This window comes from Eleginops maclovinus, chromosome 11 (assembly GCF_036324505.1).
Source record: "Eleginops maclovinus isolate JMC-PN-2008 ecotype Puerto Natales chromosome 11, JC_Emac_rtc_rv5, whole genome shotgun sequence".
Lineage (NCBI taxonomy): Eukaryota > Metazoa > Chordata > Actinopteri > Perciformes > Eleginopidae > Eleginops > Eleginops maclovinus.
This window is the reverse complement of record NC_086359.1, coordinates 11,019,245-11,042,014: the sequence shown is the minus strand read 5'-3', so window position 1 is coordinate 11,042,014 and position 22,770 is coordinate 11,019,245. Positions and strand designations below refer to the sequence as shown.

At 38.3% G+C, this 22,770-nt stretch overlaps 1 protein-coding gene across 2 annotated transcripts in view; it reads right to left on the bottom strand.

Moving 5' to 3' along the window:
* Positions 1–10,023: 10,023 nt before the first annotated feature.
* Positions 10,024–22,770, bottom strand: part of nsg2 (neuronal vesicle trafficking associated 2) — a 30,703-nt gene continuing 17,956 nt past the window's right edge. For both annotated transcript variants that reach the window (XM_063894561.1, XM_063894562.1), the window contains exons 4-5: positions 13,379–13,489; positions 10,024–11,646 (exon numbers count right to left, since the gene is read on the bottom strand). In XM_063894561.1, the coding sequence (XP_063750631.1) occupies positions 11,449–11,646; positions 13,379–13,489 (309 nt within the window). In that variant the 3' untranslated portion in view covers positions 10,024–11,448. The remainder of the gene's footprint in view (positions 11,647–13,378; positions 13,490–22,770) is intronic.

The following is a 22,770-nucleotide window of genomic DNA, read 5'->3' as shown; positions in this document are numbered from 1 at the left end:
TAATCACGTCAGATCAACAGTGCTGAAAGTGTTTCAAGGCAAATTAACTTTACTTATTTGAAAGTAATATGCAATAGATCACATTTAAAAGTGTATTCCCTCTCCGTACGTGCGATACATCAGGGTCCAGCTGTAGCTGTAAGCTGTTGTTGTTAGGGAGTTGCGCGATGCCACCTCTTTGTTTCTTACTTGCTTCACCATCGCCACCTGAGGTTTAGAATTGTGTGCTTCAAAGACCTGGAATAACCTGGTCATTCAGTATATTCAGGTAGTCAGCTGACCTCATTCTTTGGGTACATAACATTGCTGAACCTAGACCAGACCAACTGCAGCAACCCCAGATCATAGCACTGCCCCCATAGGCTTGTGACCTTTTTTTTGTCCGGGCAGTGTATGCAGTGTATACCATTAAGTGCAGATGTGTGTTGTGTGCTTTGAAATTACAGAAAAAAAGGAGTAAGGGGCTGGTGCAATGTACGACAAACAGATGAGTCATTTCGTCCTGAGTAATTATTGCTTTTGCCTGTAGCAGATGGGCTCAATCATAACAAGGAGCTTTAATTATCCAGACTCATTTGCTGTGTCTAAGTGAGCTACTAGACTGTTTTATTTGAGTGATATAAGGCTGATTGTTCGACACATTAATGCATGCATGGTTGGATGAACACGGTGAATTGACTCCAAGAGTAGATCAACAGAATAAATAATGCAAAGGATGAATGAATGGAAGGTGATTTCTCTAGTATCCCTCTCTCGGCCTCAGACATGTCAGTGGAGGTCTGTTTGCAGAGCATCTTCTCCTTGGATGCACCCATCCGGATGCCAGCTTTGTCAGCCTCAGGATGTCATGCGGACACCAAAGTCTACTGTGTGTGTCCGTGTGTGTGTTTTGAATCAGGAAAAAACCCCTCAGTATCTGAAGTTTAACATGCATGTTTGCAGTCATTGAATGCAGCAAGGTGAGCTAATGATGGGCATAAGTGGAAAGATTACGTAAAGATACATATAGGCCCAAAGAAGGGACACCTTAGCAAAACCTATAGGCTCTTTTTAATATCGTATACACTTATAAAGAGGTATGCTGAACTACAAGTGGCCTCGGAGATTCGATCGTGGCTAAGCATTTCCTTTATTCGTTTGACATTTTCAGAGAAATTAGAAGAGATTTACTCTATGCAAGGAGAAGTTATCTGAAGTATTTGTCTAAAAAGATTGTCTTAACCTCTGTGAGATTGTGTGTCCTCGATTTCCTGGCATTTCAAGCAACACGACAAGACCTAACATTTGTGAAGGAGCTGATATGGTGAACTTTCAGAGTCTGAATGTACAGAGCAGCCTGGGTAAGTATTGCCTGTCACGTCTGGATATGTAGTAAAAAAGTAGAAAGAACAGATGGAAAATGTTCTTTTGCTTTATTTATTTCAAAAGGGAATAAAACAGGACAAAGCATCTTATTTGTCACTAAATGCTGAATAATTCCTATCTTACTGTTTGATCGATTGAAAATTGGTTTAAAAAATAATGATTCATATGAAGAGAAGAGGGACATTGATTTTCCTTTGGATGCAGCCATCCAGCCAGTCACGTCAGCCTTGGGACAACTTGCTTCCGTGCAAATCAGAAAAAATCTGTATCATCTTCATGTTACTGTGGCTGTCAGAGTTGAATCTTGATTTGATGGAGTGAACCTGTCATGCAACAGTGGTATGAAATCAGATAGATGGGTCAAGAAGAGAGAAAAATGAGGGACTGGATATATATATCGTGCCATTTCTCAAGTGACCTGCTGGTTAATGCATTACAGTAGATCTTACTGAAGCATCACTTATGGTTTATGTTTCAATGTCAGCTGTTGTGCAATATGTGCAACGTGAACATATTGTGGGAATGAACCGACAATCCATATGAGTAACAACTTTACCATATGGGACATGACACACCACCGCAGTATTTCTACAATAATAATTTACACGGTTAAATTGTATCAATTCCTCTGTGTGGCGCTCAAGTGTGCGTGTGTTGTTTGGGCCTGCTCAGCCGAGTTAAATAAGGCTTTCTTAACAGATTAAGCAAGTGGACCAAAAACGAAAGAAAAAGAGCCCCTTGAGGCAGAAAAGATTAAATGCCACAAATTGTTTGATATACTTAGTGGCACTCGAACAACAGCAGTATCAGAAATGTCAGCTCTGTTTATCGCGGGATGACGTTAGTAATGCTGTAATCAACTGCTGTGTTATTAATGGGGGTTTCAATGTGGACGGAAATGTTCTCACAAAGAGAAAACAATGTTTAGGTCTGGCCTTCGAAGTGACTTGTGTTTAGTTTATTACATCTGTTGAGGCCTAATGTTGTGAAAATAATAATGCTAAAAGTGAAAGGAGTCATTAGTTCACTATTGATTATTGCTAGGTGAATGCAATGTTATTGTTGTTATTTTTACCTCAGCCAGCGCCTGAGGTTTCCATATTTTTGTCACAGTTCATTTTTCTTTGATGCAATAGCTTCACTATTTCGTTACAGAATGAAAGCATATTTTCTCTGAATTGAACACTATTATATTGGTAATTACAACCCAGATACAACACACTCTGTGTCTCTGCACAGAGTGTGTTGATTCTGGAAGAGGTGATCAGCTGTCTTGTTATGATCAGCAATTTGTTAACCATTAGCAACAAGACAGGTTGTTTTTCACACACTGTTTTACAAATGGTGAATGTATAGCAGGAGTATCTGTGCAATGATGTTAAAAACATACAAACAATAAATTGAAGGCATTATTATACCAGCTTTGATTTGTAAGAATATACATTTTATTTATGCTCTTTTGTTCCTGTGCATCTGCAGTATCCAGACAGAGGGGGCTGGGGCAGTGGGAAGAATATCTGCAGTTCTTTTATACTTTATTTTTCTGTTTTGTTTTTCCATATTTTATTCCATTCTGCACCTTTGGGAGTCACCTTTGTCAAATCTCAGTGGGATATTTGAAAATAGCTGCTACCGACTTCAGGAGGATTCTGTGGTCTCCCCTCAGGCAGTCGCAGTGTCTCTCAAAAAATGACTTTAACTTGCCCTTTTCCCCTCCTTGCAAAAACACTGGAAATAATTATTGACTAGATTTTCTTTTGTGATGAAAATACAATAACATCTTCTATGCCATGCATTATATTCTGTTCGATACAATTATAATTATAAGCGCACATACATATTCATAATGCTTTATACACACATTTTGAAGCAAATTGCTCTTATTTACAATATATAACATACAGCATACTTTTATAAAAACAATTAATGGTAGTGACTTATTTAAGTATGGTATTATTATCTAATTATCAGTAAGGATAGCAAAAAGATAATGCGTTATTAAAATATCATATTGTTGATTTTGATCCTTTTTCTCATTGGGAGTCATACGATGTTATAGCAGGGGAATTTTATGAATAGTCTTTTAAGCACCCTCAAATACCTTCATACATATAGAGTGTATAGAGTATATGAACACACAGACATACACATGTATCAGGAAACACATAAGCATTGAAGGAAAAAACCTTTCCTCATCAACAAGTGATCCCATCGACCTTTCCATTCTGCTTTTCTTTGGCTTAAAGTAGATTGCTTCTTGCTCTGTAATTATCTTGCTTCCTCTGTGGGTACTTCTTGCATTTGTATGACTCACCCCACCCTCTTTTTGTCCTATTTTGCACCACATGTTTTATTCTTCAAATTCCTCCTGACATCTGCTTTCCACTGAATACTTTCTGGTGTCTGCAATGGTAGGAGAAATGTTGAGTGTAAAATGTTGTCAGACGCAGAATCCATGTATGAACATGTATTTTCTTTAAAACGTGTTGATAGCATATGTTGTTATTTAAGTTTAGCAGCAAATCCGTAGGGAGGAGAGATCACACTTGGCTATTTTTGTACGTGCCTTCCTATTCTATCAGGTTTCCTTGCAAGGTGACGGTGTGATGAGACAGATATATGCGGATGAATAAAGGGACAATTACAGGATAATTAGAGGGAAGTGAAGGGGAAAAGAGGAGAATAGATGACAGGGGATAGTTGTGAATATTAACTCAAAATGAACACCGCTCTCTTAATGAGAATTAAGACCTGAGCATGAGTCATCATTATTTCACCTGAATATTCAGCGTTATTAAAATCTCAAGAAAACAGCTTTCTTCAAACCTCTTTATATGATTTAGATTTGATATGGTTGAGTAAACCATGAACAGAATAATCTAATGTGCAGTCAGTGATTATAATCCAATAAATGTGTTTGCGCTGAAAACAAATCTTACTTCAACAAGTTCCTGTAAAAGGCAGTCCATACCTAAAGCCTAGAATAATTACTGCTTATAACACTAATATATAAAATAACACAATTATTGAGACTAATGTTGATTTTAATATAAATAACTGCCAGGGCTCAGGTTAGTGATGTATTGTATTTTATTGCATACTATGACGTTTAATGGTCAGAAAACCTTGGTTTCAGCATTGAGTTTCTGCTGTTGCATTTACTGTAGGTCCCACTTCCAAGCACAAGCTTAAAGAACCTTAAATTCTTATTTGATTTAATGCCTGGACACAGCTACAATCCTAGCTTGTTTCCAAAAGTCTTCATTTGCAGGATCAGAGTGTTCCTATCACTGGAGCATAGTGCTCGGGTATCATGACTACAATTAAACAGTTTCCTGCTCATGTTGGCAGGTCCAGCCTCTTTAGAAAAACATGAGTCATACAATGAACACACTTGTAGCCAGCAAGTGCACATGAAATGCAGCCAGGCTGGTATTTAACGCCTTCTCTTAGTAATCCCCGCTCTCACAGAGCACAGTTTGCTGCCTGCAGCACACAGAGTCTTGGCTTCCCTTCCTAAATATGACTGACATCTGACCACGGATTATCCCATTGCCCCAGTTTCACAGAGAGTGCTGTGTCGCAATAAGATCCACAGACTTCACAAAGATCAATGTGTGGTTCCCTTTATGTGTGTGGGTGCGGGCCTGCAGGCGTGCTCGACAGATCAAGCATGAAGGTCTACACATCTGTGTGTGCATATGTTTATCTGCTGAGGAGCATATTCCAATGTCTGCTTTCAGTTGTTAAATGTGTCGCTGTGTGTTCCTGCAGATTAGGGTAGTAAGAAAAACATAGTATGCATCACAAATGTAATGGTAGACCTATGACCTCTGAAGTTTTTCTTTTTAAAAATGTTTTAAATAATTGAAAACCTAGCACTCTGTTAAGGCATATTTCCTGTTTATTGCAATGACAAATATTGCAGGCCTTCAGATTATTAAACTGTGGAGCTGCTTCCTGAGAGAGAGGCAAGACATGACCCAGACATTTTTCTAAATAATTGAACTGTGCTCAGTATTTTGAATATTAAATGTAAAAGCTCAGCGGGATCGCCCTAGTAACAGCAAGTTTGTGGACTTTAAAGACATCCCCCTAAATGGATGGTGGAAATTAGTCCAAAAAAAGCAGAATACACACTCGCTCAGACACACGCACATTAACATTTAAACATATTGATGCCGATTCAATAAAAGTACACTTTCATTAAAGCAGAATACAATTTAATGCAAGACCATTCATTTGGGAAATAATGACTTAGTACTCATTTCATAGTATTTTAAATTTCAAAATGAACACACACTAGTACATCGCCTGTTATGTTAATATAGATGAACCCTACATATTTAATGCAAATGTGGATAGTCTTTAAGATTTTATGTTCTTTTTAAGTACTCTATATTGTGGCCGGCTCACTAACTCAGCACACTAGTAGACTGTGGGGCAAAGATTGTTGTGGTGAAGCTGATTGGTTATAGCTTCCATCAGTGGTGATCACAACACTCAGCATACCTGATTGTGATGTAGCTTGTCTTTTTAACAGTTTCCAAATTATTATTTACTTCCTTTTGTTCTATGGTTATGTTTCTTAGTAGACAGTGGTTATCTTTGTCGTGGATTCGATATCTTTACATATAAAAGTGAAAAGCAGACACACTGGTGGTTGAAGTTAAAGGTTTTATATTGAGTAGAGACTGAATGTCCTCGTTCTGTGTGTTTCCCTTTGACTATATCATCAGCAAAGATTCATTCTACTCCATCTATAGTTAATGCAGTAAAACATCCTAATGGATTAAGACAGCCTACCGTACATTTTGGTGGAGGTCATAGGGCCCATCGCGACCACATCCACAACCAATGTGAGATTAAAAAGACAATCTCCTGGGCATGGATAAAGTCAGCAGTTACAGGCTAACAACTAGCTGTTTAAATGTTAAACACAACCTATAATTATGCTTTGTTTCTGTGCTCTCAGTGATTATAGTGGTAAAATGAAGTTATTTAGCTGCAAAGTGTCCTAGGAAGCAGTCAGGGGTGGAGCTTTGGAGCGTTTCAAGTGCCAGACTTTGACACTAAAGCTTGCCGTTCACATCATGTCTCCCAAAAGTTATTTTTGGATTATTTTAACCATAATCACATTTTATACCAATGTGTCACACAGGCCATGTTTCGAATCCTTATTTTCCCATGAAAGCGTCAGATCAGAAAATGTTGGGATGTAGGTTATTTTCGAGAATCGTGAAAAACTAGCTATTCTTGTCATTAAGGTATTAGGTGTTGTTACGTGATGATGATGCTGCAAAGCTTCTCTGAAAAACAACATTATGTGTTTTAAAGGGACTCACCAGTGTATGCGATCCTTAGTGCAAACATCTGTGTTCTTGAGGGAGGATGATAGATTTTTAGAGTTATATAATAAAGACATATCTGACTAGTTGAGGGGACAAAAGGTAGGACAATATACTGTATATATATATTTTTTTTCTTCATTTTATAGCTTTAAAACTACATAAGCACTTTAATGTTAACACAACCAACATCTCCAGAATGTAGAGCTACCATAAAAGGAGTATCTTTAAGACCCTATCAGTGAAACCAAATGCATTTATTATATCAAATGTTATCATGTACATACATTGACAGGAAAAACTAAACTCATAAAGTGACAAATCAAACGTAATACTTAACACTGTCTGCATCTTCCAATATGCATGTCTGTCTAGTGCAGCTTTGATGAAACTCCTGATGGCTTTATAAGTCTTCTCTTCCTGGATGACTTCTTATTCCCTACAGCTCTGTTCCTCTCCAATGTCATTTTTCTCCTTCTCTTCTTTCTGTTTTTTTCTCCTCCATACCTCCAAGGACCAACTGCTGAGAAACAGCCTTTCTCTGACAGCAGGGGAGATGGCTGCGGGGAGAGATGGAGGGGTTGTGCACATATTACACAGATGGCTGTATGTGTGTATTTTGTGGATGTATACAAAAACAGAGGCTAGATGGAAGATAGGGAAACACAAGGCCACACTTTTCTTTAGTAATTACATTTCATTTTTGGTTTAACTGTATCATTAGTGTCAACATCTGAAAACACATTCCAAAACAGATCAGATAGGATTTTTTGTTTTAATATAGATGAATAGAGGATAAAGCATTACACCACATTACTATCAAGCAAAGGTTTAAGATGATACTATGCTTTCCTGTTCAGCACAACACCAGGCCTCTTGGAATAGCTGTACAAAAAACTGGAATTTAGAAAATAACTGGAACAAACTCACAGATTCTTTATTTCAACACAATCACATCCAGTTCTTATTTTATTTTTTTCCCAAAATCTTTCATTTCAGTGGTTTCAGGTTTTCCGGATGTGAGCAAACTTTCTGCTGCTGTTTATTTAAATATCTACCAAGAAAACAACCAACACATTTGCTAGCCTTGATATTAAATCTTGTTTACACCAAGTGAAAACACTACAACACTCTTGCCTATATCTTCACCTTAGCCAAGTAAAGTGAGGAGTGACAGCTGAAGTGGGTTGAAATAGAGAGTGTGTTGAAAGAAAGACAAAGACAGACAGGTTGACTTGTAGGACAAAATGTGAGCAAAAATAAAAAAACATACCTGCATGATGCCTGGGAGAGGGCAAGACTGAATATATGATCCAAACCCAGAAGCAGCTGTTACCATGGTGTAGTGAACAATACCTTAAGATCATCATTTGAGTTTTAAGCCCATCAGATCCTTTTTCTGTGTTGTCTACATAAATCATTCATTCATTCAAAAATGTTTTACTGTTTTAAAAATTCAGTGAATTTTCCCAATCTACTCTGACATGTAAACGACTATTCATTTCTACATGTCAGGGATAATTTCCCTCCTTTTAATCAACACAAAGCCTTTCTTCTCTCTCTTCCCCTTCTTCTACTTTTTCCCTGTTCTTCTTACAACATCCCTCTCCACTTTGAACCCCCCCACCCCACCCATGACAGGTCTGCAACAATCAGTCCTTCTTCACATCAATTTCTAATATCCTTCACTGGCAGGAATTTAGCATGAATTATACCACTGCAAGCTATTTGCCATTATAATTAGAGAGCCAGAGAGGATTAAGCCACAGTTCATCTCATATCTGATTGCCAATTGTCCCTCGTAAGTAATCAGGGCCATAAGGTCTTTTAAATGAATGGTCTAATAAGCCTGCTGAGGATTGTATGCTTCCGCAGAAATGGATCCTAAATTACGCAGTTCTGCTAAAATCAGAGACGTTATTATTGTCTCCTAAGGGTGTCTTTTTAAAATGAACAAATGCAGTTTTTTCCTTTATCTTTACATACACTGATTTATTCTCAGTTCAGTCAGTCGTCTTGTTGTTGTCGCCCTTTGTTGGCCTTTCAAAGACATAGACAGCTACCCTTTCTTGCCCATGAAGTCACCAGCTGCTTCTGTTCACCTGACCCTTCCGTTCACGACATGTCAGCGTTGTGTTAGCATTCTGTAAGCGTATGCAACCATCTGTCCAATGGACTCTGAGTTAGTTATGCATGTGGGAGAAAGAAAGCAACAAGCATAAGGAAACTTCACTTTTATGAGCAGTTGTCAACATTAAAGTATGCATTGTAACTGAACGGCTTAACAGTGAGGCTTTGTCACTTCATGGAGCTATCACGGGCTCATTATGGATAAACATGGTCATGAGCAAAGACCATAAAATGTAGCAGCTCAATGTCTTAGAGTAAAACAGAATCAAAATCAAGACATAGTCTAATTGTGGAAATGTTTAGTTTACAGGTAGATCATCGTCTGGTTTTCGGGGATACTTTGTTTTGCAAACCAACTAACAATAAACTTTTAGTAAATGTTCGTAGTTGGCTTCAAATTGAGTCCCAAAGCTCTAAAATATGATCCGTTTTTTAAATAGAACTGCAATAAAAGTGAGTAAGAAAATAAACAAAATCTTATATTATTGCTGCCTCTCTGTCTTTGAGATATCAATTACATATATTTTGAAACCCCTCAAAACTCAAATATTACTTTTATCTCTTGTTCTGCTTAACATGCAGGGTGTGTGCTTACTGTACATATTGCCCCTTCCTGGACATGTGTGTGTTTATATTTAACCGAGACAAACCCTTTATTTATGTCATGTCGAGTTGTCTTTTTTTTTTTCATTGTTTAATCGGTAGGCGTTTTACTTGAGTTTTACATAATGATGAAAAACAGACAGCTGACAGATTCATTAAAATACAAGCCTCTAATTAGAAAAGCTAGCTATTCTTGTCACTCACTGAAGACACTGTTGTTAATGCTGCTCATAAGAAAAACAGAGGCCTTATCTGCCATTCACAGAGGACTCTGTAGACAGATAATATATCCAGTAGATATTGCAGATACATGTATTCTTCTGGTACCTCATTTGCTGTCAATCACAGCTGCTCATCATAACAGCCGACAAATATGTCTGCAGCCCTGAACATTTCGGTACACGGAGGGCAGAATACATATATAATGTAATGTAGGAGTATGAAAATCTGAATAATACAACCTACTGCATGAAATACCATCACTGTCATTCACACTGCACTGCCTCCGGGCTGGATTAACCACTGTGTGTGCGCTACGTAGACACAGCGGTAAGTGGGGCAGACAGACACACTCAGCACAGGTCACAGCTTGTTTTATTTTGAATTCAAACCAAGAGAAGAGGGAACAGGGATGCACACTGATAAATTACACCAGGTATCGCTACATATCAACTAACAACATCACAATATTTCATAAAAGCGCTCTTGACAACAGATCCAACATTACAAAGTGATAAATAACAGTACAGGAACAAAACTTGGCTGCAGTTAAAGCCCATCCATAAACAGAAAAAAAACACAGCGGTAATAAACAGTTTGGCAGGAGACGGGATATGCACTGTATTTGTTTTCCCATCTGCAATATTTTGTTAAATGGACCTACAACACTGAAGCAATAGGCTATGTAAATAACTTGCAAGAAACCAATTGTAGGTCTGTAAAAAACAAAGAGAAACCTCCTAATAAAAGCTACTACAAGGCATACACACAAAAACTAGCCTGAGCGCTCAGTGTTATTTACAGCTTGGATCACCGAGAGATTTCAGGATATAGCACAGCACATTGAAATGTTACTGTATGTAAGCCACCAAACAGCCATGATGGAAAAACAATGTATTCAATCAACACACGATGTGTTGCGGTTGTTCAAATTGCCGTTAAACCTCAGACAATACAGCTGAAATATTTAAAAATGTTTTTATAGAAATACAAGACCATACTGACATTTTTTATTATTTTAGAATATGGAGTTATCTGTGTGTGTGATGCGCTTGTCAAACGTGCCTGAGGTTACGCAGTTTGGATAAGAAAGGCAGGAAAGAACAAGAGCTCTGAATGAATATACAATAACTACAGTATGCACACTTAAAGAAAGAAAAACAGGACTCAGTGAGCGTGAAATTCCATATTGACTTTTTCCTATGTACACAGATAATCACATACAAATCATCCATACATTACAGTAAAAAATAAATCAAGACAGTCAATAAATAATAAGTTAGAGGGAAGGACTAATAACATGGTAACTAGATAGCAGACGTGTGTGTGTGTGTGTGTGTGTGTGTGTGTGTGTGTGTGTGTGTGTGTGTGTGTGTGTGTGTGTGTGTGTGTGTGTGTGTGTGTGTGTGTGTGTGTGTGTGTGTGTGTGTGTGTGTGTGTGTGTGTGTGTGTGTGTGTGTGTGTGTGTGTGTGTGTGTGTGCATCAGCAGACAATGATGATCCGAATAGGTTAAAGGTTCAATGGGAAACAGACTAAGAGACTGAGCACATAAATGGGCAGACCATGTAAATCAGAATATGACCTAGCATGTGCTCATGTTTTTTTAATGTCTGCATGCATGTTGTCACCCTATATATTCGCTATATATGTAGCGGTTATGGATGCGTACGTCTCTTTTGTCTATATCTTTAAATAGTCACCTACGTGTTTGTGTGTGTGTGTGTGTCTGCGCCTTCATGTGTTTCTTCATGTCTGCATGAACACCCTTAAATTACGGCTCCCTTAGTGGCCCTCGCTGCTCGGGGGTTTAGCGTCGGGCTGCTGCCCTGCGGCCCCTCCAGGCAGCCAGGGGGAGACGGAGTGCGAGGTGGTCTGCTTGGCCATGCTGTAGTGGCTAATCACTGTGTAGAAACGGCCCCTCGAGTTGGCATCCTGGGCGGCGTAGTATGCCTCCAGAGAGGCCGGGATACACCGCTTGTGCTGTGAGGGGGAAACAGGGATGTGCAGAACATTTATCAATGTATTTGTAGTTCACGTGCTACATTTAGTTATCTATGTGGGACAATATACTGGTTCAAATATTACAGTTACTTGTTATCTAGGTCTCCCCTAGCCAGTCAGAGAAAAGTCAAACTCTAAGTGAAACCCCAATTTGATATTTATAACAATATCAAATGAAAGGATATTTTTTTAAAGGCATGCCTAAAAAAGCTAACATCTACATCAACGTCATAGTGTTTATGTTATTTTTTTAAAATATAGAGTAGGCTGCTGTGTGGTCCCACAGTATAATATTAATTTTCACCAATGATGTAAAGTAATGCACAACCCAACCTAAAATGTCTCACAAGAAATACAAAAAACACAGTTTTTAAGGGAATAGGGAAGAGATAGAAGAATCCATTTACATTAACATAACTGAATCTATTAGCACAGCTGTGTGTTGAGGGGATACACAGGTCATTAAACCTTAATGTAGTGTGTGTGTATATTATTGTATTTCGAGTCTGTAGATAATCGTAATTTACTTGAGGGTGAATATATTTACAACCTTATATGCTGTTGTGTAGTGTATGTGCCATATTGTATGTGCATGTTTTCTATTAACACTTTTGCACCCATTGAACATGCATGTGACACTGCTAATAATACCCTGGCAGACTGCAGTCAGAGCCCCTGCAGGGACTGTAACTAGATTTATTCCACCTTAAGATTTGTCCAGAGACACATGCAGTACTTCCAAGGTGACCTCTCATAAAGTACAGAGACACTTGTGTTTTAGGTGCAGTGCAGGAGAAGGAGGAGAGGAGAGTTAAACAAGACTTATACTATACATATCTAGACAGCAGATTGTTGGATATGGATGGCTGTATAAGCTGTTATCTTTTACGGCCCAAGCCATATAAATGGGGAGTTAGTGGTCATAATGTCCTAATTAGTGTCAAAAAGGCAGTTCCTCTAAAAAGGACATGGTGAATTACTTAGAGGATTCAAACGTGTCTCTTTCTTTGGCTTCTGAATGAAGACAGTAAAGTCTAAAATAACATGAGATTTTTTAGTACATTAAAAAAATCACTGATATTATCCATTGATTAAGTGCCTGTATGATGAGCCTTGTTAGCTTTTTCATGTTACATGACCTAATATATGAATGAAAATAGGGCTGTAGTTTCACCAATGGGAGACTGGGTGATACATTTAGCTTTTTTTATTAACACGACGTAAAGTAGATAGGGGCAGAGAGTGTTGAGTAAGGAGACAATGTAGGGGAAATATAACCCAAGTGCTCAAAAGACAAGTTGTGTTGCTACTATAGCCAGGCTGAAAAACATCAACACAGCAGAAAGTTATCGTGGTTTTGGCCAAAGGTAACAAAATCTGCTTGAGCCCCTCTTAAGCTCACTAATAAAATGTTTATCTAGTTGTTGTTGTTTAAATATCTTCTCCTTATTTTGTTTTTGGCTGTACAAAACCAGTGATCTGATTTATGGATATTTCTACCTATTGAGGATTTCTTTAAAGAAGTAATCATATAAATGATCTGAATGTTAATAGTGATTATTTGCACCTTTACTTATCTCATCCTGTGGAAGCTACTTTACTAACCACTGCTTTTTCCAGCTGCCCTGCTAACACCCCAAGTCTGTCTCTGGGCTTTAAATAGATGTGTTGTGAGCTGTAAAATGAAATGTGGGCCACTTATGGTTCTTACCTTGTAAATGAATCCATCTGGGCAGGCGTGGTCATAGGTGAAGGCTTTATAAACCACCAGGAAAACGATGCAGGCGAGGAAGGCCAGGGCCAGGATGATCAGAATCGTCACCTGGGGGGAGGACAAACGGCGGTCAGTGTGTGTGCCAGAGCGATAAAGCGGGGTTGTGAGTATGTGGTTTATATATGTGGGGCAGGGTTACTACGAGACAGTGAGAAAGATGGAGTATGTGCGCTAGTGTGTGTGATTGTGTGGTTGTAGTCATAATAAATGGCACAGTAAGACGCTGCTGGGTGAAGTGAATGGTTCCTCAAGCCAAGGTGTTCCTGTTGAGCTTCTTGATGGATGGCTCAGGTTGTGACACTGTATCAGGACCTGTGACTTTTAACATGGCCAATTTGTCATAGACAAGGTAAAGCAGGCTTGTTTATAGAGCAGTTTAACAACATCACAAACAAGCTTGTATACATTAAGACAGGGGTCATTGCATGAATAAAAGTTACAGTGCCGTTTAAGAAATGTATAATTGGTCGATTTAATGAAAGGCAGCGGCAAACGGCAAGGTCGTTAGCTATAATTTAAAGGAGGTGAGACTTGCAGCCGACATTTTTATCTGGGAGTGTGTTCCAGATATATGGAGATATATATAGGAGTTTTTACCTTGGGGACAAAAGCAGACCAGTCCCAGACCATCTGAGATTTCTGAATGTATAATATAATATAGAAGAAGATCGTGAATGTATTTTGCAGCTGAACCATTAATAGTATTATGCAGTTCATTATTTGACAGTCATTAAGCCGACGTAAAAACATCAGAACTAAAGTGATAGGATCCACTTTTTGATGTTGTCATAATTGGAAAAGCAATGGTTTGACTCACAACATTACCAATGACCGTTCTGCAGCACACCATGGCTGAATCAGCATGCCCAACGACAGCCTGAAACTAGAGCAGCTCAACAGGATTCAGCCATCTTCCAAGTCCATTATTTAGTCTTGTGCTTTTCCTACTGTGACATGTTCAAATGTATTCAGTGAAATAGGCCTATTGCAAATATGAACTTCTAATTAGGTTTCTTTAATAAATAATGGTTTAATTAATATGGAAGAAAAGTTCTCATAAGTTCCTCATTAAATTACAAATGTTCTGCAAAAGTGAAAGATCAAAGCTTACTAAAGCTATACGCAGACTTTTCTCAGCTCACACTAAATGTTCTTGTAGTCCTGAAAGATATCACCTCCTTTTATGCAGATGGTGAAGTTATTTTCACGTGATGTGAGCTTAACATGAAGGACTTCATTATAACAAGACATATAGACCTATTAAATTAACACAAGGTCATCATTCATTTGTGTTTCAAGTTTTAGTGAACTAATATCACTTGAACGAATGAATTTGGCTTTTATTCAATGCAAACGTAAATGTATTATGGTTAGGATGTTGAACTTGAAACAGAATCGAGAAAACATCAGAACATACAGGCAGGGGGTGAGATCTCTGCATAGTCCATACCCATTTTTTAGGAAAGTCCTACTTATTGTGCCTTTAAATGTTTTGCATTTACAAACAGGATATAAATAGCAACTATCAAGCCTTTTTTCGAAGCACATTGCTAATAAAAAATACCAAATGTATGTGTACAAACGCTTTAATGTGAAGGTTTTCTCTCATGAAAGGCACAACAACGCCATTGCATCAAACATGAATATGATTATAATTTTGTTTGGCAAACTTTTTCCCGAAGTTATTCAATAAAGTATATAGATGTTCATTACGCCCAGCCCTTGATGGCAACCCACATTGACTTCGGTGTTAATGACTGTGAGGAAGAACATTTATTTATTTCCACTTGTTGGGTATCTTTTTTTTAATTAGCCTGATGAAACAATCATCGTTTTCCCTGCCACAAAACCTTTGCAGAGAGAAAGCATTCAACTTCCAGCTGTATAGGCTGAGAAGCATAATAGAGATTTCTTCCTGTAAATACGTAGAAAGACTTGTATTTGTTAAACCACAGGAAGCTGAGGTGTTCAAGTGTGCTAATTAGGAGTCAAAAGTCGACATGATAGAAAAAAATGATATGATCTGTTCAATCTTGACAGCAACGAACTAAAAAATATTATTAGCACTTGCTTGGACTGAGTCAAAATAGGGTTAAAAATGCTTAATAGCAACCCAAACAGCAGAGCTAATTCAAAGTGAATAATACCAAATGACATGTTTTTCTTTCTGCCTACTGATTCAAATACAAAATGCTTCTATGTAGTTTTAGGTGTGAAATAATCATTTCCCTGGCAGGCTAGACAATGTCAAAGTAAAGCAGATTAACATATAAAAGGATTTTATTCCTCCTACTTTCTACTTGACACCTTGATTGGGTGTTTCTGAGCGAGCACTTAATTAGAATTATGCAAATCAAGAGCATCGGATAGCTATGTTTAAAAATTATATTTTCCGCCATTTCACAAATTTCAAATGTGTTGTGTCTGCATTTGTCTGCATTCGCATGACCAAAATAAATAGCTGCCTTTAAAAAGTCAGACTTATCCCAGTGAGTGAGTATACACTATAATGCAAGCTTCCCTTATGGACGAATGTTTAATTTCCTCTGTCCTTTTCGAAACTGGAGTTAAGCCATTCTAGATTTTCTGCTCTTTATATGATCTGCCACTGTGATATGTCAGAGCAATTACACATGGGTGTGATCATTAGTCTCCATCAGCGTTATGGGGGTGGACAGGGACACGCAAAGTGACTGTTTACTAGGTGTCAACATGGGGACACGAATTCAGGCTTCATTGCTGCTGATACTCCTTTTAAATTACATCTACCCATCATACACTGAGATACATTCAAAGGACGCATTTAAAGTCATGGTGACCCGCCTTTTGAGAGCAGAAACAGACGTGGAATGACTTAAGACCCATCCTGACCCATTTTTTGTATTTTACAGCTTATTAAGGAGACGGATTACTTTAAAGCTCCTCATTTCACGCAGCAAGCAATCAACGCTTATGCATGTGTAGTAAACGCTTTAAAAAATGAAAGACGACTTCAGGTTCTAATGACAGAAAAGAGTTAAATAACAACTGCATGCATTTTAATTATTTGTCTGTGCAGCCCACCCATCTGAAACACACAGCCGATCATTTATTGAATTAAACCGCTTCCTGCAGAATATATGATCCAACCACTCTTTAATGATGCTTGAAATTAGGTCATGACATACCACAGACATGAATAGATTAGTGGTATTGCATAGAGAGGCTAGCTTGTGTTAAAGTTTGGTGACACTTTTATTTTAGGTTCAACACAGAAGTCAGAGCAACAGTTCAGGCAATAACATATCTTACCCCGCCCTTTGTAACAGAAATGATCGCTGCAGAATCTCTGTTGATGCAGCTGCGACCATGTGGTGTATGAATCCATTAAAAACCTATCCTGACCTTTGTCCATTATTCATAATCTGGCTGAACTCCGCAGTAAACCTCAGGAGGTCGTCAGGGAAACGCTACAGCTCAGGGATGAAGACTGCCCCCGTGAATGAAGTGGATTCATACATTTATCTGCCAGTATCTACTGGACTGATGCAATATTACTCATGATAAGATAATGCTCTTATACTCCTGATAACAGCTGAATCTGGGCCAAGGGTGCAGCCACATTACACATTGGAATAGAAAAATAAAAAAATGCAGTAGAATCAAAAGAACATCTAAAACATCTGTGGTGAATACAACACTATGACATATCCCAGTAGCTTCTCCCAACCACATCAACATCATCCTGTTTTCTGTTGAACACAAAGATAGGACTGTTTTGTCATTAGCGCTCCGGTATATGACATCGTAGAAACACTATCACCACACACATCATCCTGTTTGCTGTGCCACACAGATAACAGAGAGACATTTGTTTTGTCTTGGATGCAAGTGGAAACAAAGCATGCTGCTGTAGTTTGGACTGAAAGCAATGTGTCTTTAACTACAATTGGTTGCATCAGTAAAGATAGGATTGACTGCATGGCAGGTGACGGGGCCCATTAGGCTTTAGTCCATGCAGGGCTGTTGGAAAAATGATCATGTTTCTATTCAAAAATGAATTTGACCAGTGTCCTAGTACTCCTTTGAATTCACACTGTTTGCCCAATAATACTGGATATGATACAAAAACACTTGAGACCAAATTAACACCCAAAAATAAACCAACAGTAATCAAACTATCCTTGCCTCTTTAACGACTGTTGTGTTTAGCTTGTCATTTAGCATGTTTTATCTAGGAAAGTTGAACAGCGACACAATTTGTGTCAGAGAGCAACAAGAAACAAGAAATTAAAAAGTCCAATTGGCAGTGATATTTTACAAAATGTCTAATATTTCCATTTAGCTGGCAATTGGTTCAAAAACGTACATTTAATTGTCGAAATTGTTTTATTTTTCTGTCCATTTACTGTATCATGCTGCACATTTTCATGCACATACTGTATTTGCCCACTCCTTTGTTCTTGCATCGCAGAGTGTTCAGCTTTAGACGATTGTGTATTATGGAAAAAGACAAAAAATTAAAGCAGATTAGAAAAGATCCAGTAGGATTGTTTCCCTCATCAGAAGATTAAGCATTGTTGATGTTTACCCACATCTTTCACACACCACCTGTTTGGATTTCTAGCACTGCATCTCTCTCCATGGTAGAAAATAATTGATTTATAAATGGTGTCTTCCACAAAATAAACTTCTGTTTGATTATTTACAGCTGCACAGTGCCTCCTAGGTTCAAAGGCAGTTTCCTTAATGGATATGCTTCTTCACAGTCTATTTCATCTCCATTCGACATATGATTTCCTTCCTTTCTCTGACACCACACCATGTTAGAATGCAACACACCACCCACACCGCACGAACTTGACAGGCCATATGGGTGGAACAGACACCTCTTCACATAGCAGGAGGAAAAGAGGTGAATATGTAAGTGTGTGTCTGAGCGAGAGAAAGGGGGAGTGTGACAGGAGTGGGGTGGGAGAGAAAAATGATGCTGATAAAAACAGATAACAGAGTGACAGAGGGAGCAAAGTGAGAAAGAAAGGAGGATATGACAGAGACAATGAAGTGGCGTGTGAAAGGCAGACAGAGATGGAGATCCAGAAGCAGATGGAGAAGCTCCTTCCCTCTCTTAGTAGCAGGTGGCAGAGGGAGTCAGAGAGGCAGGCGGGCAGCAAACACAATGGGATATCAGTTGATGTACCAATCAATACATCACTGATGGAAGCATAAACAACGTTTCAGTCATCTTCCTATTACCCTCTGAAACCGGTTCTACTACAGCACAAACGATCCCCTGGGTTTTCAAGATTTCTTTTACTGCTACTCTTCAGTGAAGACATATTGAGAAACATGCATTAAAAAGAGCTATTAATATCAAATGAGAGAAGTTCTAATATTAAATCTATGTAATAACTTCTGATGCCTTTAGGGAAGTTTGATTATGCATTTAATTAACTTAACAACAGGGTGAGCTAGTGCGGGAGAAGGCTGCCTCTAAAAAGATAAATTAAATAAGAAAAGCTTAAAGGTCATCGGTCAAAAGGAAGCAAAAGTCAGTACACAGTGTATTTCCACAGAATTCTGCTTTGAACTGTAAATGAGCAGTCGTTTTACCTTTAGGAGTTTCAATGATTTGCTTTCTATCCTTTCTGAAACATATTGTGATGACTAATCTAGCTGCTGTGTTTTTTAATATCAACATTTACAGACTAGACTCCTAGTTCATATTTCTGTGGGGTATTATAACCAAAATACGAGTGAACCCACACATACAATACTTACATCTATACCATGTAACTGTTATAAAGCTGTCCTATTTTTTCCAATAAATAAATCTTTGAAGCATCTGATATTCTAAACATTTGGATTTAATCTGTATGGGAGCAATTCACTTCATTTTTGTTCAGTGTCTTTACAACAAATTCAAAAAAAGCCAAAAACTTACACAAGTTAAAATTCACTATCCTTAAACTGTTGATTTAATTTCAGGAAATAAAAAATACAACAAACGTTTTGGGTCCTGTATGTTTTGACACAAAGGGAAGTATTGTATTGTAAAAATCACAACGACTTAAATAACTTCAATAGGTAAAAACAAACGTAGTCTTTATTGATTCACTCTAGAACAAGATCCAGCACAGCGCCGATTGAAATGTGTCCTGCTGAAGTCTGTAATGTGGACACTAAGCCCTCACCTGCTCATCACATGTAGAAGCGTTTAGGTCAGGGATCAGCTATATCTACTTATAATGTAAATGAAAGTTTTGCTTATCCTCTTAGGGCAGTTTTTTCATGATGAAATTAATGAAGTGTCTATCAGCATGCCTGCTCCTGCAACTGGTTGGTATCTTTAACCGATAACTGAAAGGTCACGGGTTTGATCCCTAAGTGTCCTTGAGCATTACGCAGAGCCCCGAGCCACTCTGTCATTGCACATGTGAAATAAATGTGCAGGTGGTGGATAAGAGCGTTAGGTAACTTATGCCCCTGGTAAACCTGGTTCCTTTTCTTTATATAAAAGTACCTATGAATCAGTATAACATAATGTGTTTTGCTTTTAAAATCCTGCTAATATTAAAAGTACTTCATCATGAAAAGTGCTTCTTTGTAAAAGGGGTCAACCTAAACTTGCTATGGTTCAATTCTTAAGATTGTATTGGGTTTTTAAGCTACTCACATTTTACTTCTTAGTTTAAAAAGTAACAATTAACTGTAGCCGAAAGTGCAATCATTCACTCTGAAATGCAGTGGAAAAGCTGTATAGCGTAAAAGCACTAATAACTAATTCTGCTTCACTACAGTACTTGTAAGAATCGCTGTAGTTCTAAACTTATGTTCTGATATGAGATTGATGCCACACTTCAAAAAACAAACACTTGTTTTTCTCAATCGATATCTCCAGAGCTGAATGTGAGAACGTCTGACTTTTTTCATTGATTTTTTTCCAGGACATCTTTGCAGAGGTGACTGCTAATCTCTTTGCTCCTAAAGCCAAGTTATTTTAGTCAGTGAAACAAAGATACTCTCAAAGCAGGGACCTCTGAGGAGTCAGCGTCAGAGCGGGGGGCAGAGGGACGCCAAGGAGATCGTGTACGGGGACCGGGGCTCTCGAAGGACTGGTTATCCGGTTGAGGCGAGCACAGTTACAGTAGTGTGTGGCAACAAAGAACAAACACTCCACTGTTGAGATGGATCGCTTCTCTGATGGAAACAGAAACTGTTAAAATGCCAAACTGAGAAAACTAAATGTTCCTCTGATCTCAGCTCAGTCATGGTCAGTCTCCCTCAGGTTGCATCTAGTGAGTTCAACAAGCTTTACAGTTTATCATTTTCCAGAAACAATGAAAATGGGCTTGGAAGATACTTAATAAGTGCTCATGCTGTCTTTTTGTGTGTGTGTGAGGAGATTCACTGTTTCTCAGAGGGCAGTGGGAAACTGTTAATCCAGTCGAGCTACAGCAAAGTGTAAAGGTTGATGAATGGCATCTTGGACCAAAGAATCAAAGTAAAGTTGAAAAAATGCAGAATTGCACTATGTGAAAGCTGCTTTTCTGTCTGATATAGAAAATCTCCCTCTCTGTGACTACACCCACAGAGGTGACCCATAAACACGTTTTACTTGAATGTCCTCTGCAGCCTCCTCCATAAAAACGCATTCAGAGGTGTTGTATTTTCTTAAACCAGACCTGGTGGTTTGCCATTGCAGGCTTTGCATCCCCCCAGAAACATTTAAAATGCAAAGCAACCTTGAAAATTATGTGACAATTTATGTGTATTATGGTCATCTCAGTTAAATATCTAAGACTGTGTATAGGATTTGGCAGAAATTAAATCAACTGGCATCCATAGAAAAACATTTGTGGGTAAATGAGGCTACATTTACAGAAAGAGCGTTGCAATATAAGGGGTTTTCTAGTTGTGTCTTTGGATGGTTTTTTTCCTGCCGTTTTGTATGCAATATGCATGTTCAGCGGAAGATAAATGCTAGTTATGCTAATGTGTCGCAATGAAGAAAGGTCTCTATTGAGACAGAAGTTCAGAGGTTTATTTCTGAGCGCGCTGTTGTATTGGTTAGAGGAGAATATGCTCTTGGGGTATAGACTTTATTTTAAATAGCAGGTGGGTTTAAAATGACGGAAACGTAACACATAAAGGGGTAAAAGTGTTAACAAGAGCATAATGAATAAACATGATTCCCCTTTATAGGTACATCATGACGCTCAGTTGCTCCTAAAATATGATCTGAAACCTGATGTGCTCCAACACCTATACAACATGTGCAAAGAGGAAATATACAGTACTAATCAATAATGACAATACATCTAAATGCATCCTAAATAATGTGAACACAAGAGTTGCACACACAATCAAACACACACTAATTATGAATCATTAATATGTCTCTGAGGAGACACTAAATATCTGGATTAGATTTGCTAATCAGCTCCTACTATGCTGGATGAAGACGCAGCAAGAGAGGAGATGTTATTAATGATGGGACTTCTTTGGCATACACACACACACACACACACACACACACACACACACACACACACACACACACACACACATACAAACACATACGGGACACTTAGCGCATCCAAAAATGTTGTTTACATCACCAGACATAGTTCATTGCTCTAATGTTTCCCAAGCTCTCAGTCTCATGGGTATTCTTTATGTTCCTGCATATGTTCAACATTCAGACAGCAGTGTGTGTGTGTGTGTGTGTGTGTGTGTCTGTGTGTGTCTGTGTGTGTGTGTGTGTGTGTGTGTGTGTGTGTGTGTGTGTGTGTGTGTGTGTGTGTGTGTGTGTGTGTGTGTGTGTGTGTGTGTGTGTGTGTGTGTGTGTGTGTTTGCGTTTGTGTGTGTGTGCCAGCGTGTGCAGTAGTGCATTTGTTTGTTGGTTAATGTGCTGGGCTGCTACTTTGGCAACTTTAATTTGTGCTAGTTTGAAACTCGTGTTGAAATTGAAATCTTCTTCATTTTGAAATACAAGAGACGTTTATTTCATTTTAACTATCAACCAATATATAGGATTCTGTTTGTCATCTATCGTCTATCACACTCATAAAACAATGTTGTTGAGATAAGAACTTAAAAGATGACGAGACAAAGGAAGGATTGTTGTAGAGTGAGGAGTAGAGGGTGAGATTGAGGGGAGGAATATGAATGCAGTTGGGAATACGAGAATTGAAGAGCAAAGCTTTAGGGGTAAAACAGATGCTGGGGAGAGGATGTAAGCTGCTTTCCACCCCTAATACATCATTTTTACCATTCCACAGTCAGGAGAAAGTAAGAGAGCATTTCAGCTAACACACTTTACAGTAAAAATGATGTTCAGAATATGT